The sequence below is a fragment of the Chiloscyllium punctatum genome, chromosome 2 (assembly GCF_047496795.1).
Source record: "Chiloscyllium punctatum isolate Juve2018m chromosome 2, sChiPun1.3, whole genome shotgun sequence".
Classification (NCBI taxonomy): domain Eukaryota; kingdom Metazoa; phylum Chordata; class Chondrichthyes; order Orectolobiformes; family Hemiscylliidae; genus Chiloscyllium; species Chiloscyllium punctatum.
The window spans coordinates 94,076,430-94,093,551 of record NC_092740.1 but is presented as its reverse complement, the minus strand read 5'-3'; the positions used below and the strand labels follow the sequence as shown (position 1 = coordinate 94,093,551).

At 42.3% G+C, this 17,122-nt stretch overlaps 1 protein-coding gene across 3 annotated transcripts in view; it reads left to right on the top strand.

Annotated features, from left to right (window-relative positions):
* Window positions 1-8,754: 8,754 nt before the first annotated feature.
* The window catches only part of isca1 (iron-sulfur cluster assembly 1), an 84,758-nt gene continuing 76,390 nt past the window's right edge, over window positions 8,755-17,122 (top strand). The window contains exons 1-2 of one of the 3 annotated variants that reach the window (XM_072585877.1): window positions 8,755-8,953; window positions 9,415-10,356. Coding sequence is in view for 1 of the 3 variants with exons in the window: in XM_072585880.1 (XP_072441981.1) it covers window positions 8,870-8,953 (84 nt within the window). In the remaining 2 variants the exon portion in view is untranslated. Of the gene's footprint in view, window positions 8,954-9,287; window positions 10,357-17,122 lie in introns of those variants that run through there. The other 2 variants (XM_072585880.1, XM_072585876.1) reach the window with 2 other exon arrangements.

Here is a 17,122-nt window from a genome sequence, read left to right as displayed (position 1 = left end):
CATTGCATAAATAATATTACAAATGTTACTCAATGCCTCATCTATGTCTTACCCTGCAAAATGCATAGCTCTGAGAATATACCTCACTCCATGTGAGGCTAAAGAAGATTGCAATCTTGTTCTTAGGATTGCAATGCTTTAGAGACAAATGAGCATGGCACCAAAAGTTTGTGTTTGAATTCTATGTTCTCAATTATATCCAATAACATTTAATTTCCCTGACGAACAAGAACCTAAAAAATATTCAATGTCCCTACCTCCAGAGCCTTGTAAGGTAGAATGTTTCACAGTTCATAAGTGGAAAGGCATCAGTTGGGCGGGGTTCAAAAAAAGAGTTGAGCCAATCACCTACCTTACCCAATTCTAATAATACGTTAATTATTTTACTTTGGAATTGGAAAAATACGGTTTAAATTAGAAATTGGCTAATGATGGCAAATTAGAGATTATGGGAAACATTGCCATTATGGTTGATTTTAAAAGGTATATGATGAGAGATTTTTTAAAAATAGAAGTTAAGGTGATGACTGGGGTTGAGTCAAGCAAATAGTGAATGTAATCAAATGATTGATGAACAGAGTGGGAAATCAGTCACTTAACATATTGATACTTTTCCTCAGCTTCAGACTTGAAAAAGAAGAATTGAGGGAGATCGCTGTGATTATAAAGGAATTTTAAAACCCTTCTGAACCACTGAGAATGGTTGAAAGGTAGAATGCTCCAACAGAGACCACTGAGAAGAATTTATGCATTTGCTTCTATAAAGGGAAATACATACTTGCTTGAGAAAGAGGACCTTTAAAAGGTACTAGGAACGAGGATGGGAGTAGAATTTGAGATGGCATAGATGGGGAAAAAATATTTACATTGACATAATTGGCCAAATTGCTTTTCTGTAATTCTGAAAAAAAAAAGACGGGTGTCTTGTACTCATTCCTCAAAAAAGATTTTTAAAATTTTGACCTTAGACCACCTTGTACACGTTAAACTATTAATATTTTTTCAAAACGAATTGATTCATAGAAGCAAGAATACAGGCAAAGTACAGTTAGCCATATATTTATGAGAACCAGGAGCACTCAATCTTTCCTGCAGTTTCTTAGCATCAAATTGTATATATGATGAATAAAATTAACCTATTTTCAATAGAGGAATATATAAGCTTACATTAACATTGGAATACTGAGACTTGAACACAGATGAAAACAAACTCTCTATTTTGATTGTTTCATCTTTGAAATTCAGTCAATTTCTTTGTAGAAGCCCAGTAATACTTTAGTTTAAAAAAGGGTAATGGTTGACAATAATTGCACTTACAGTTTCAACCTACGTATTGGTCTGACAAAAGTTTAATACGTTAACATACTGCCTACTCTCTCTTCCTTTCAAAGTGAAACTATTTATTTCACCTTATCTTCTGAAAACAGCCGGCACATCTTTAGGTCTACACCCAAAACATGAATTTATCTATTTACATGTCGTACTGAACAGTGTTCTGGATGACATTCTTCATTATTTTATCTGTACATATACTACACATATTTAGTATAACATTGAATAAAATTTACTCCATCTTTTCTCCATGTTTATTTATAAAGGGAAATAAAGTTTTAGATTAAATTTGCTACATAATAATGAATTACTCCAATATATAATGAAAGTAATAATCATTACAAATGTTTTAAAGCTACAATATTTCAGTTGAGAAGGTGATGTCATTAATTTATTCACTTATAGCCGCCCACGTCAAACCCAACAGACACAATCTACTGTATCCACTGCACCCGACGTGGTCCCCTCTACATCGGGGACACAGGAATACCAACTTGCAGATCATTTCAGCGAACATCTCTGGGACACCCGCACCAACCATCCCCATCACCATGTGTCTGAACACTTTAACTCCCCCTCCCACTCCACCAAGGGCATGCAAGTCCTGGGCCGCCTCCATTGCCAAACCTTAATCACCTGATACCTGGAGGAAGAAGCCTCATCTTCCACCTTGGGACCCTGCAACCACGGGATCAATGTGGATTTCACCAGTTTCCTCATTTCTCCTTCGCCCACTTCCCAGTCCCAAGCCTCTAACCTAGTACCGCCCTCTTGATCTGTCCATCTTCTTTCCCACCTATCCACTCCACCCTCTTCTCTGACCTATCACTTTCACCCTCACTTCATCTACCTATCACATTCCCAGCTACCTTCCCCCCACCCCAAGCCCTACCCCACTCACATTTATCTCTGTGCTCACCAGCTCGTTCCTGATTAAGGGCTTATGCCCGAAATGTCAATTCTTCTGCTCCTTGAATGCTGCCTGACCAGCTGTGTTTTTCCAGCGCCATAGTCTTGACTCTGATCTCCAGCACAGGCCTCACTTTCTCCTAGCTTCAAATTCAGCTTAGTTGTGCTTGAAAATGGATGGAACAGCTTGAGATAGGTTTTTGTCCTCTCAGCACAAGTATGGTGCCAGCATATAGGCTCAACTTTATTTTTGAGGGCTGCAATTTTGGGTTGCCACGCTGAGCCACTTTGAACAGGTCAGTGAAGGTCATGGTGTTGCATCACGCACCATTGTCAAATCGACATTTTATGATGACCTGATGTTCTCCTCTTGCAATCATCATTCTAACATGCCTTCAAGGCTTTAAATATTTCTGCAAACGTTTTTTATTCTTTGAAGAGATTTAAAGTGGAATACTCTTCAAAACAGTCTCTTAATGGTCATCAGTAATGAGTGTAGCTGATCTAACATGTTAAGAGGATCTGTAACAATTTTGTAATTAGAGTTATACAGTCATAGAAATGGGCACAGCATGGAAACGGACCCTTCAGTCCAACTCGTTCATGCCGACCAGATATCCTATATTAATCTAATCCCATTTGCCAGCATTTGGTCCATATCCCTCTAAACCCTTCTGATTCATATACCCATCCAGATGCCTTTTAAATGTTGAAATTGTACCAGCCTTCACCACTTCCTCTGGCAGCTATTCCATATATGCATCACCCCCTATGTGAAAAATTTGCCTCTTGGGTCCCATTTTGGTCTTTCCCCTCTCAACTTGAACCTATGCCGTCTAGTTCTTAAATCCCCCACACCACAGAAATGGCCTTTTCTGTTTATCCTATTCATGCCCCTTGTGATTTTTTAAACTTCTATAAGGTCACCCTCAGCCTCCAACACTCCAAGGAAAACAGTCTTCCCAATAGCTCAAATCCTCCAACCCTGGCAACATCTCTGTAAATCATTTCTGAAAGCCGCCCTGTGGCTGAACACTTTAACTCCCCCTCCCACTCCGCCAAGGACATGCAGGTCCTTGGCCTCCTCCATCGCCAGACCCTGACCACACGACGCCTGGAGGAAGAGCGCCTCATCTTCCGCCTAGGAACCCTCCAACCACATGGGATGAATGTAGATTTCTCCAGCTTCCTCATTTCTCCTTCAGTTCCCCTTCCCCCCACCTTATCTCAGTCCCAATCCCTGGATTCAGCACCACCCTCTTGACCTGCAATCTTCTTCCTGACCTCTCCGCCCCCACCCCCTCTCCGGCCTATCACCCTCACCCTCACCTCCTTCCACCTATCGTATTCCCAGTGCCCCTCCCCCCTACCCTTTATCTCAGCCCACTTGGCATACCAGCCTCATTCCCGAAGAAGGGCTTATGCCCGAAACGTCGATTCTCCTGCTCCTCGGATGCTGCCTGGCCTGCTGTGTTTTTCCAGCACCACATTTTTCAAATCATTTCTAAACCCTTTCAAGTTTCACAACATCCTTCCCACAGGAGGGAGACTGGAATTGAAAGAAGTGTTCCAAAAGTGGCTGAAGAATGTCTTATACAGCCACAACATGACATCCCAACTCCTACACTTAATGCACTGACCAAGAAAGGAAAGCATTCCAATGGCCTTCTTCACTATCCTAACTAGCTGCAATTTCACTTTCGTGGAACTATGAACCTGCACTCCAAGGTTTTTTTTTCCAGAAACAATCCCCAGGACCTTACCATTAAGTATATAAGTGCTGCCCTGATTTGTCTTTCCAAAATGTAGCATGTCACATTTATCTAAATTAAACTCCAGCCGCCACTCCTCGGCCCATTGGCCCATGTCATAGTCATAGTTGTATTCTGAGGTAACCTTCTTCACTGTCCACTACACCTCCAATTTTGGCATCATCTGCAAACTTCCTAACTATACCTCCTATGTTCACATTCAAATCATTTATATAAATGACGAAACGCAGTGGACCCAGCACCGATCCCTTGTGACACACCATTGGTCACAGGCTTCCAGTCTGAAAACCAACCCTTAATCACCATCCTCTGGCTTTTCACCTTCGAGCCAGTTCATTATCCAAATGGTTAGTTCAGTGATCTAACCTTACTAATCAGTCTAACATGAGGAACCTTGTCAAACACCCTACTAAAGTCCATATAGATCACGTCCGCCGTGCTGCCCTTATAAATCCTCTTTGTTACTTCTTTAAAAAACTCAATGAAGTTAGTGAGACATGATTTCCCATGCACAAAGCCATGTTAACTATTCCTAATCAGTCCTTGCCTTTCCACATACAGAGGAACCTTGGATTATGTGGCATTCAATTATCCAAATATCATATTATCCAGCAAGATCGCAAGATCCTAATGCTTGGCTAAACTATGTTATCCTGATTTGATTATCTGGAATTCGATTAACTGAAATAAATACTCCCCGCCCGTGTCCTTCAGATAATTGAGGTTCTTCTGTACATGTAAATCCTGTCCCTCAGGATTTCTTCCAACAACTTGCCCACCACCAATGTCAGGCTTACCGGTCTATAGTTCCCTGCCTTCTCCTTACCACCTTTCTTAAATAATTGTACCACGTTAGCCAACCTCTAGTCTTCCAGCACCTCACCTAGGACTATTGATGATACAAATATCACAGCAGGGGACCCTGCGATCACTTTCCTAGCTTCCCACAGTGTTCTAGGATACACCTGATCAGGTCCTGAGAATTTATTCACCTTTATGCATTTTAAGACATTCAGCACCACCACCTCTTAATATAGACATTTTAAAAATGTCGCTGTCTATTTCCCCACCTTCTATATCTTCCATGTCCTCCTTCTCAATAAACACTGATGCAAGATACTCATTAAATATCTCCCCTATCTCCTGCGGTTCCACACACAGGCTGCCTTGCTGCTCTTTATGGGACCCTATTTTCTCCCTAGTTACCCTTTTACCCTTAATGTATTTATAAAATCCTTTTGGATTCTCCTTAAACGTATTTGCCAAAGCTATCTTCCCTTTTGGCTTTCCTGACTTCTCTCTTAAGTATACTCCTACTGCCTTTATACTCTTCTAATGATTCGCTTGATCTTTGCTGTCTATACCTGACATATCCTTCTTTCTTTTTCTTGACCAAAACCTCAATTTCTCTCATCATCCAGCATTCCCTACATCTACCAGCCTTGCCTTTTACCCGAACAGGAACATACTGTCTCTGCCTTATTTCCCAAGAGTAGGTCACGTTTTGCACCACATACTGAATCAGAAAATTTTCTTGTATACACTTAACAAATTCATTTCCATCTAAGCCCTTAACACCATGGCAGTCCCAGTCTATATTTGGAAAGTTAAAATCCCCTACCATGACCACCCTATTACTCTTACAGATAACTGAGATCTCCTTACAAACTTGTATCTCAATTTCCCGCTGACTACTGGGGGATCGATAGTACAATCCCAATATGGTGATCATCCCTTTCTTATGTCTCAGTTCCACCCAAATAACTTCCCTGGATGTATTCCCAGGACTATCCTCCCTAAGTTCAGCTATAATGTTATCCCTTATCAAAAACACCACTCCCCGCCCTCTCTTGCCCCTCTTTCTATCCTTCCTACACCATTTGTATCCTGGAATATTAAGCTACCAGTTCTGTCCATCCCTGAGCCACGTCGTTGTAATTGCTATGATATCCCAGTCCTATGTTCCTAACCATGCCCTGAGTTCATCTGTTTTCCCTGTTAGGCCTGTTGCACTGAAATAAATGCAGTTTAATCTATCAGTTCTACCTCATTCTTTGCTTTGTTCCTGCCTCCCTGACTGTTTGTCTTGTTCCTGTCCCCAACTGTACCAGTCTCAGACTGATTTCTTTCCTCACTATCTCCCTGGGTCCCAGCCCCCTGACCTTACTAGTTTAAATCCTCCCAAACAGCTCTAACAAATCTCCCTGCCAATATGCTGCCAATGTCTGAGGGTAGGAGTTGTTGCCTATGTGTAGGAGTCCGGCAGGAAACTTCTACACAGAATATGTTTGGAATTGATCTGCAATCTATACCAATGTGCCTCCTAAATTGTGGTAGTCAAACAGAGCTACAAACTTGAAGATAGTTTAAATAAACTCACAGTACAGCACTGCCTTGAAAACCTGAAACATGGTATCAGAAATGGAGATGAGACGAGATTCATGGGATGTGAGTGTTGTTTGTTGCTCATCTGTTATTGGACTTCAACTGACTAATTCACTTGGTCTGGAGTCACATGGTCATTAGACCAGGTAAAAATGACAAATTCCTTTCTCTAAGTTAAACCGAATGGTTTTTTACAATAATTACATGGCTACCATTAGACATATTTTTAAGTTTTAAAGTTTAAATTCAAATTTCACCATTTGCCATAATGGGATTTGAACCTATGCCCATGGAACATTCTGAGTTACTAACCTAGTGACATTAACACTACACCAACACCTCCCCAAATGTTGGGGAGCTATTAAAAATATAACTAATGGCAGAGAGAGATGGGAATGTTCAAGTTATGAAAGCTGCTATGAGCAACTAAAAAGAACAAAATAACAGACCACTGCTGAAAGACTCTGTAAGATACAATAGTGGTAACTTTTCCTGTGAGGCAGCAGACCTAACCACCGAGACACTCAGCAAATTGTCTCTTCAGTATCACTGAAGGAATGGTTATATATTTCCAATTTAAGCTGTTGAGTGGCTTGGAGGGGAACTTGCAAGTGGTGGTGTTCCTATTTCTTTGGCTCTCGGCCAGATTGGGACATCTTGAGATAACAAAAAGTTCTACATAATGCAGATCTTTCTCTTCTAAATTAGATACATAAAAAAACATATTTCCTTAGTGAAATTAAGTTCTAGTGAGAAAAGCACAGAGAATAGATGAGAACCAGTAAAATAAATGTGAGCATTTATTCTGACCTTATTTGTCCAATGACAGGAAAATAGTATAATTTGCATTTTTAAATCAAAAAATGAGCTACCATTGAATGCATTACAAAAATAAAAAGTACTAGATGTAGTGATAACCCCTGATAAATCAAGTAGAGAAACAAAGTTTACAAATCACTTCATTAATGCAAAATCAGTAATGTTTTCAAAAATGTGGGTTGTTGTGACCACGAAGGCAAATTTAAAAAAAGATGGAACATGACAAACTGGAAAGGCCAATGGCTCTGGAAATTAACAAGCACCAGGACGTCGCTTGGCTGGTGGTGAGAAGGACACTGCCTGTGAGGTCCTTTATGCATGTCCGCATTCTCTGTGCCACCACATGCTGCCCTTGAAGTGGCTGTGGAGGGGACACGACTGTCACACACCTCCTTCTGGAATGTGCCTATGCAAAAAGGGTCTGGGGAGGGATGCAGTGGTGTTTGTCGAGGTTGGACCTGAGCAGCTCCACGGTCTGTTCTCCAGGACGCATTCTGAAATGATCATCAACTGTGCCTGGAGGTCCATCAACTCAGTGAAAGATTCTTTTTTGGTCTGCTGGAAACCTGTTGGTCATCCAGTCGAAGGAGTTGACCCTGACCAAGTGTTGCAGACTGGCACAGTCCAAGGTCCAGGACTATGTGTTGAGGGACGTGCTGAAGCTTGGGGCATCTACCATCAAAGCGCAATGGGGAAAGACTACCAGGTAAGATCCTTCTGCCGAAGAATATTCAGTAGTTGGGCCCTGCTGACACCTCAGCTAAATGCCAAGAGATTGACTGCAAATATAAAGAATGGTGAGCATCAAACACTTAATTTGTTCTCTGTAAGTGAAGAGAGGGTAGATATGAACGGCTCCATTAACTGTACAGGTACCAAGGATTCCTTTCTATGAATAAAGTATATGTTTGCAATAAATATGGCTCTGGGCAATTATCATCACATTATCAATGCCTTAACTACAGACAACTACAGTGGGGGTGGGGGGAATGCAGGATTTTGTAAGATTGATAATTAATATCAGCATTCAGGGTTTTGGATTAAGATCATTCGGAACTGGGGGATTATGAATTTAATATGGGAGCTATCTTGGGGACTATGATTTGGAGATGCTGGTGTTGGACTGGGGTGTGCAAAGTTAAAAATCTCACAACACGAACAGAGTTTATTTGGAAGCACTAGCTTTCGTAGCGCTGCTCCTTCATCAGGTGGTTGTGGAGTATAAGATCGTAAGACACTGAATTTATAGCACAAGTTTACAGTGTGATGTAACTGAAATTACACATTGAAAAAGACCTGGATTGTTTGTTAAGTTTCTCATCTTTTAGAATGAACATGTTAAAACCAATACGCTGAACTACATTCTATAAAGGGCAATATTTACCAGGAGGTGGGCTACCATCTTGTTTTGGTCTGTAACCTTGACAGGGCAGGGGTGGGTGGAGACGTTTTACCATACAGCTGTGTCATTGGCTGATCCCGGGACCTATTATTGAAGTTACCAATCGGATTGTCGGTTACTGTGAGGTGAGCAGGTCCTCCAGCCTCTCCACCCCCTTTCCCTCCTTCACTCCTCCCTGACCCTCGTCCTCCTCTTCCTCCTTTCTCTCTCTCTCTCTCTGTCTCTAATTCCCTCTCCTGACCTCTACAATATGTCGGGCTCTATACTCAGAGCCTCCATTAGAGCTGTCGGTGCCAGGAGACGGCTAGTTCCCACAAGAGCAGCGCTCACTTTGGTAAGTTATATCGCTCTCTTTAAATATCGCTGTTCCAGAACCGGGCCCCCCGGGGGGGGGGGGATCGGCCGGGTCAGTCCGGGGGGGGGGGATCGGCCGGGTCAGTCCGGGGGGGGGTGGAATCGGCCGGGTCAGTCCGGGGGGGGGGGATCGGCCGGGTCAGTCCGGGGGGGGGGGATCGGCCGGGTCAGTCCGGGGGGGGGTGGAATCGGCCGGGTCAGTCCGGGGGGGGGGGGTGGAATCGGCCGGGTCAGTCTGGGGGGGGGGTGGAATCGGCCGGGTCAGCCCCGGGGGAGGGGGAGAATCGGCCGGGTCAGTCCGGGGGGTGGGGGGGGATCGGCCGGGTCAGCCAGCGGCCCCGGGTCAGCCAGCGGCCCCGGGTCAGCCAGCGGCCCCGGGTCAGTGGGAAGGTTGGAAGCAGCTCCGGTTGGTTTAGTTGTTGTGTTGCCCACTGTTCTTAGGTGGTCCGTCTCCTGTCAGAACGTGGAACTCCAGATGTTTGGAGAAGGGGGAATCTTGTTTTTATTTTACGTAATGGTTGGTAAAGGGCTGCTCACTTAGAGAGAGATGGGCGAGGGGAAAAGGAGCTTTCTTCATGGTAACCTTAGCCGGTGTGGGAATTGGACCCACGCTTATTGGCATCCCTCTAAGTTCACAAACCAGTTACCTGAGCAAACAGACCGCTCCTCCCGCCGAATTAATGGTATCGCCGTACACCACGATCCGCATGGTGTTGATATTGTTGTCACATTTTATTCAAACCCCTCCCTTCTGTCAAGCGTACTTTCAAAAAATGCAAAGTGATAGAAGTACTGGACAAGTCAGGCTGCATCTGTGGAGCGAGGAAACGAAATTAACGTTTCAGGTTAAGACCTTTCAGATCACTTTACGTTCGATCTTCGGAAGAAACTTCCAGTATTCGTTTCGAAGGCCAAAATACAAGCGCAGGGATGTATTGCTGAGGCTGTATGAGGCACTATCTGTTTGGCCAGACTGCAGTTAGAATATTTAAGTGGTTTTGGGCACTGTAATTAAGGAATGATGTGCTGACTTTTGATGGAATACAGAGGCGGTTCACAAGAAAGATCACAGCAATGAAGTGCTTGCCATTGAGCATGCTGAGTCTGTACTTGGAGCTTAGAAGGATAAGGGGGTGGGGGAAGGGAAAATCTGATTGAAATTTATAGTATACTGAGAGGCTGGATAGAGTGGAGGGAGGCAAACTGTTTCCACCAGCAGGATTGATTAGAGCCCAAGGACACACCTTAGAGTGAAGGGCCAACTCCTTTGAACTGAGATGAGGAGCAATTTCTTCGGCCAGAGGACAGTGAGCCAAGTTTCTACTTTGCAACAGTGCCAAAACGACTCATCGAGTCATGACATCCTAACTGAATGCTACAAAGGTGAGCCATTCCTCCTCAACTCTTTCCTCCATGACACCATCTGATTTTGACTTTGCTTATTTGTTGCTAAAACTCTCGTTCATGCTATTGCTACTTCTAGATTTGATTATTCCAACATCCCTGGTGAATCTTCCACATCCTACTAACCTCTAAAGTCATGAATTGCGATACTTCATTTATGATTTGATAGACACAAATGGAATAGGTAACTACATATAGCTGGTTGGTGATGGAGAACTAAAGAAGGAGAATTATGTGATTTACTGTGTAAAAGACTGAGAAGGCTGGTGGATAGCTTACTCTTGTCACAGTCACATACGATGTTATTTGCTTCTTGGATAAAAATTTCATTTGGTTTTGTGCTAGGGGCAGAAATCTTCATTAGAAGAGGTGAGAGAACCATTAACAACGTCAACACAGACGCCAGGTTTTGTGAGAAAAAAGTTGAGATAATAGGAAATAGGACCTATGGACAAGATGCCTTGGAGGGATCATGAGGGCAGAGAAGGAAGAAATTAGAAGAAGGAGACCAGTTCATGGCTAGGACAAGCAGAAGCTTTGGAGGAAGTGTTGTCCTGAGAAGTAGGGGAAGCGAGGGATATGACTGAGGTTGCTGATATGTTCTCATTAACTTTTTATGACAAAGAAATACAAACATAAAAACAATATTCTTCATATATTGAAGTTTGGTAGGGACAGGAAAAGAAAATTTTAAAAGATTTCTTGCAAAAAAAAAGGGCTATCTTGGCATTTCATAAAGATCCTAGAATAGTAAATGGTTTTCATGTTTGGGAGAAGCCCCCAATAGTCCAATCAGTTCTGATATTGCATAGTTAAACCAAGTCTGAAGATGGATCACTGGACTTGAAACATTAATGCTATTTTGTTTGTACAGAATGCTGCTGGACCTGCTGAGGTTTTGCAGCAATTTCTTTCTTTTTTGTCTGGGTTAAACCAGTTGTTTAGCATATTCACAGAAGTCTATATCCAATGGACTTCAAGGAGCAGAACTGAGAGAATGGCCATGCTGAAAAAGTCATTTTAATAGTGGTGTTGAAAATTTGGTTGTGAAGATCAGTAACTGCAGAAATGGTGTGGTCTAAGGAGCTGAGAAATTGAAATTGCATCTGGGAGAGAGAAGGAAATAGGGTTTGGAGGGGGAAATAAATTGTAGATGACAACTTATACAGTAAAAGCATCAGAGATAATCTTATCTACAATCAATAGAGGTGAGTAACGCCACAAGATAGTCAAGTAGTTCACCACAAATATGAATAATGGGTAATTTTACATCGAGGGTGAGATGAATTAGGATAGGGGAGCATTGAGTTCAGGAGAGAAAATTGAAAATGAGAGAATGAATTGAAAATTAAAATCACCTAGCTACTCAGTGCTGCGTTGCTATCAAACAGAAACTGGGAAGAAGATAAGGGATGTGTTGCATGCTGGGCAACAGCATTTCAACTGAAAGGTGAGGGCTTCAACAGGATTAAAGTGCTGAAAGCAAAAAAAAACTGCAAAGAAGTAAGGGGACCAACCATACTGAGGCTATTAGATTCAAATAGTGTGGTACTGGAAAAGTTCACCTGGTCCAGTAGCATCTGTGGATTCAAAACAGAATTAATGTTTCAAGTCCAGTGATCCTTCTTCAGATCTGGTTTAACTGTGCCATTTCAGATCTGATTGGACTATTAGGGTCGTTTCCCTAATGTGAAAACCATTTCCTATTCTAGGGTCATTATGGAATGCCAAGATTTTTTTTTTCTTTGTTGCAAGAAATCTCCTGCTCCTTAGATGTTGTCTGACCTGCTATGCTTTTCCAGTGCCACACTTTTCGACTCTGATTTCCAGCATCTGCAGTCCTCGCTTTCTCCTGAGGCTGTTAGATGTTTACTTTGAGTAAAGCTAATGTCTACACTAAATGCAAAAGGTCACTGGGTACTTTGCAGATGTTTACTTTAATGTTCAATAGTGTGCTAATGTTTCATTATTAGTTATAAAAGCTATTACCCTTGATCTTATAGAACAGAATACAATCCCTACAGTATGGAAACAGGCCCTTCGGCCCAACACAAACCCTCTGAAGAGTAACCCACTCAGACCTATTCCCCCACCTTACATTTACCCCTTACTAATGCACCTAATGTACGCACCCCTGACCAATGGCCAAATATGGCCAATTCACCTAATTTGCACATCTTCAGATTGTGAGAGGAAACCAGAACAGCCCGAGGAAACCCATGCAGACACGGGGAGAATGTGCAGACTCCACACACAGTCACCCAAGACTGGAAGCAAACCCAGGTCCCTGGTACTGTGTGGCAGCAGTACTAACTACTGAGCCACTGTGCTGCCCATATCTGCTGTGCAAAAATACATTTCCCTGACCTGGAATCAAATCTAGGCCATTGTGACGTATTGCCAAATCCTAACCATGATACCACCAGGAAACCGAGATTTTGTTATAAGATGCACTTCACCACATTGGACTGTCTGGGCAGGGTATTGGTGTCATTGGTGTCCTTGAGTGGGAGAATGTCATTCTTCCTCAGCCAGACTTTTGTCACGGCTGTAATGTTGATGGAATTTTACATAATGAGCTTGTAAATTGCAAAGTTTTGTTCATGAATCAAGTGACAATCTGAAGGGAAATTTGGCGAGGAGGTGATAACTGGATCATTAGCAGAATCCACAGGATCAATTCTGGGAAGGGCAATTTAGGGTGGTGAGCAAATTGGCAAGGTCACTATCCATGAGAAAGTGAGGACTGCAGATGCTCGAGATCAGAGTCTGGAGTTGGATGCTGGAAAAGCACAGCGAGTCAGGCAGCATCCAAGGAGCAGGAGAATCGATGTTTCAAGCATAAGCCCTTCACTACCCAGTCAGCACAGTGTACCTCCAGTTCTTTTTACATGCAGCTATATCACACTTTAAGTGAAATTTATTGTTCTTCAAAATTAAGAAGCCAATTAAGTTTCTCTTAATTGAAAAAAAAGCAATTTCGTGACTTAATAACCAAGAAAAATGATAAAGCTCAACATCAAGCACACAAACACAAGTACAAAGTTTGAAAAGTAGGAACGGAATTCTTGAGTTGTAATAGTTGACCCTGAGACTACAGCTGTTTAGTTGATGCCTAAAGTTGGGTAGACTGCAGGGAGACTTCCAGAAGACACTTGATAAGATGCCACATCAAAGGTTATTGTGGACAATAAAAGCTCATTGTGTAGGCATGTATATCGGCATGGACAAAAGATTGGCAAGCTGATAGAAAACAGGATAGACATGTAATTATATAGTGTGGAAGATGCCCTTCGGCCCATCAAATCTGAGCAGCACTTAGTCCATAGCCTTGAGTGTTATATCGTGTCAAGTACGCATCCAGGTACTTTGTAAAGAATGTCTCTACTACCCTCCTCAGTAGTGCATTCCAGACTGAATTTTTAAAAAAATTCTCTTCCTACCTGCTGCAGCATCCTCCTGCCTCTCACCTTGAACCTGTGTTCCTTTGTGACTGACCCCTTCATCTAAGGGAAACAGCTCCTCCTTATCCACTCTATCCATGCACCTCAATCAGATCAGTCCTTAGTCTTTTCTGCTCCAATGAAAATAACTCTAGTTTATCTAACCTCTCCTTATAACTTAAATTTTCCATCTCAGTCAGCACATTGGTGAAACCGCTCTATACCCCCTCCAGTACAATCATATCCTTCCTGTAATGTGGAGACCAGAACTGTACACAGTGCTCTAGTTTTACCGAAGTTCAATACAGCTCCATCATTATTTCCCTGCTTTTGTAAACTATGCCTTGATTGATAAAGACAAATATCCCATATGCCTTTTTCTCCAACCTACTAACGTGTCTTCTGCCTTCAGAGATCTGTGGACAAACATGCCAAGGTCCCTTTGTTCTACAGAACTTCCTAGTGTCTTGCCATTCATTGAATACTTTCTTGTCAAATTACTCCTTCCAAAACCTATCACCTCACAATTATCAGGATTGAGTTTCATCTGCCACTTATCTGTTCATTTGACCATTCCATATATATCTTGTAGCCCAAGTCACTCAACCTCACTGTTAATCAAACAATCCAATCTTTGTGTCATCAGCAAACACCCACACAGTTATCTAAGTCATTTTAATAAATGACAAATCATAGAGGATCCAGCACAGACCCCTTTGGGTATGCCACTAGACACTGGCTTCCAGTCACTAAAGCAGCCTTCTGTCAACACACTGTCTCCAATTTTGAATCCACTTTATCAAATTACCCTGTGCCCCATGTGCACTTGCCTTCTTCTTAAGTCTCTTGTGCGTGCAATCTTGTCAAAGGCTTTGCTGAAATCCATAAAAATCACATCAAGTGCACTACCTTACACTACATGCCTGGTCACCTCAAAAAAACTCAATCAAAGTTGACCTCCCTCTGACAAAGCCATGCTGGCTATCTTTGATCAGGCCTTGCCTCTCCAAGTGGAGATAAAGTTCACCTTTAAGCCTGTCAACACCTCTGATACCTTGTGCTTCCTATGTCAATTTGCCAAAGAACCTTGCAGTCTCTCTGCTGGGTTCCATCGTTTCATCCTCATTCTCTTAAGCAAAACTTGATGTAAAATTTTGGTTCCGCATTCTACCAAAGTCCTCTGGCTCCACCCATAGATTGCCCCCTTGGTACCTAATGGGCCCTACACTTTCCCTGGTTATTTCCCTTCCCATTGATATACTTAGAGAATATCTTGGGATTTTCTCTACTTTTACCAGCCAGAGCTTTGTGATATCCCCTCTTCCCTTTCCTAATTGCTTTCTTAAGCTCCACCCTGCACTTGCAATACTCCATGATGTGAAAGTGCCAGTGTTGGACTGGGAATGACAAAGTCAGAAGTCACATGACACCAGGTTTTTAAGATTTTAGATTAGATTCCCTACTGTGTGGAAACAGGCCCTTTAGCCCAAATCCACACCGACCCTCCGAAAAGTAACCCATCCAGACTGATTCCCGTACATTTACCCCTGACTAATGCACATAACACTATAGGCAATTTAGTGTGGCCAATTCACCTAATCTGCGCATTTTGGGATTGTGGGAGGAACCCGAAGCACCCGCAGTATTTGAAATCACAAGCTTTTGGAGCTCTGTTCCTTCGTCAGGTGATGTGGAGCGAAGTGCACAGGCACAGAATATGCCATTATCTCTCTGCCTATATATCTTACACCTATGCGCTTCACTGCACTTCACCTGACAAAGGAGCAGTGCTCCGAAAGTTTGTGATTTCAAATAAACCCATTGGACTATAACCTGGTGTCATGTGGCTTCTGACTTTTTGTACTCCACCAATAACCTTGCTGATTTGTTCCCTTTGTACCTGCTAAAAGCTTCTCTTGATATATCCTGAATACGTTTGGATATCCATGGTTCTCTGGCTTGTAATGCCTTCCTATCATCCCAGGAGGAACATGTAAGACTTGTTCCCTTCTCATTTCCTTTCTGAATGCCTGCCCACTGCTCTTTTGTAGATTTCTCCACGAGGAGCTGTTCCCAATATACCTTGTATTACTGAAATGAGGTCTCCCCAAATCTAAAACCTTTTGCAACTTTCCTGTGATATTTCTTTGTCCATAATAAGCTTAAGTTGCACCCTGTTGTGACCATTACCACTAAAATGCTCTCTACTCGCCCAGAATTAGATCCAGAATAGCTCCATCCCTTGTTGGGCGTAAAAAGTTGTCCAGTGCATATTACATGAAATCCACTCCATCCAAGCCCTTAATACTATATCTACCCCAGTTAATGTTGAGAAACTTGAAATAACCTTTTATAATTACTGTTTTGTTAGTATTCTTACACCTCTGCAAATTTGCTCATCAATTTCCTGCTGACTTTCCTGGGGGGGGTGTCAATAATAAACATAAATGGGTGATTTTCTGGTTGGCAAGATGAGCTGAATGTTGTGCCATGTGAATTGGGGCTGGAGCCACCACGTTTTACAATTGCTGTAAATGAAAAGACCAAAGTTATTATTGCAATGTTTATTGCTGATGCAGAGCTAGGTAGGAATGTACAATTTGAAGAGGACATGTGGATTCTACAAAGGGAGCTAAACAGGTTAATTGAGTGGGCAAAGATCTGGCAATTGGGGTATAACATGGGAAAAGTTTTGGTGTAAGTAAAGAAGAAACCTATCTAAATGGTCAGAGTTTGCAGTGCTCTGTATTGCAAAGAGATCTGGGTGTCCTTGTGCATAAATCACAATTGATTAGCATCTAGCTACAACAAGTAGTTGAGAAAGTTAATAGAATAATATTCTTTATCTTGTAGGTAGTTGAATATAAAATTAGGGTGCTTATAAGACCATAAGAAATGGGAGCAGAATTAGGTCATTGAGTTCTTATCCACCATTTGATCAAGGCTGATGCTTTCTGAACCTCATTCTCCGATCTTCTCTCCATAACCCTTGATCTCTTTGATAATCAAGAACCTATCTACTTCCGTCTTAAAGTTAATAATTGGCCTTCAAGCCCTTTGCGGCAATGCGTTCCATAGATTTACTACCATCCTGCCTGAAGAAATTCCTTCCCATCTCAGTTCTGAAGGGTTGTCCCTTTACTCTGAGGCTGTGCCCTTGAGTCCTAGTGTCTCCTACTCGTAAATACATTTCCAAGCCTTTCAGTTTCAATGAGATGCCCCACCTCATTCTTCTAAACTTCTAGTCCTCCACCATTTCTCATAATGACACGCCCTTCATTCCCAAATCATTCTTGTAAACC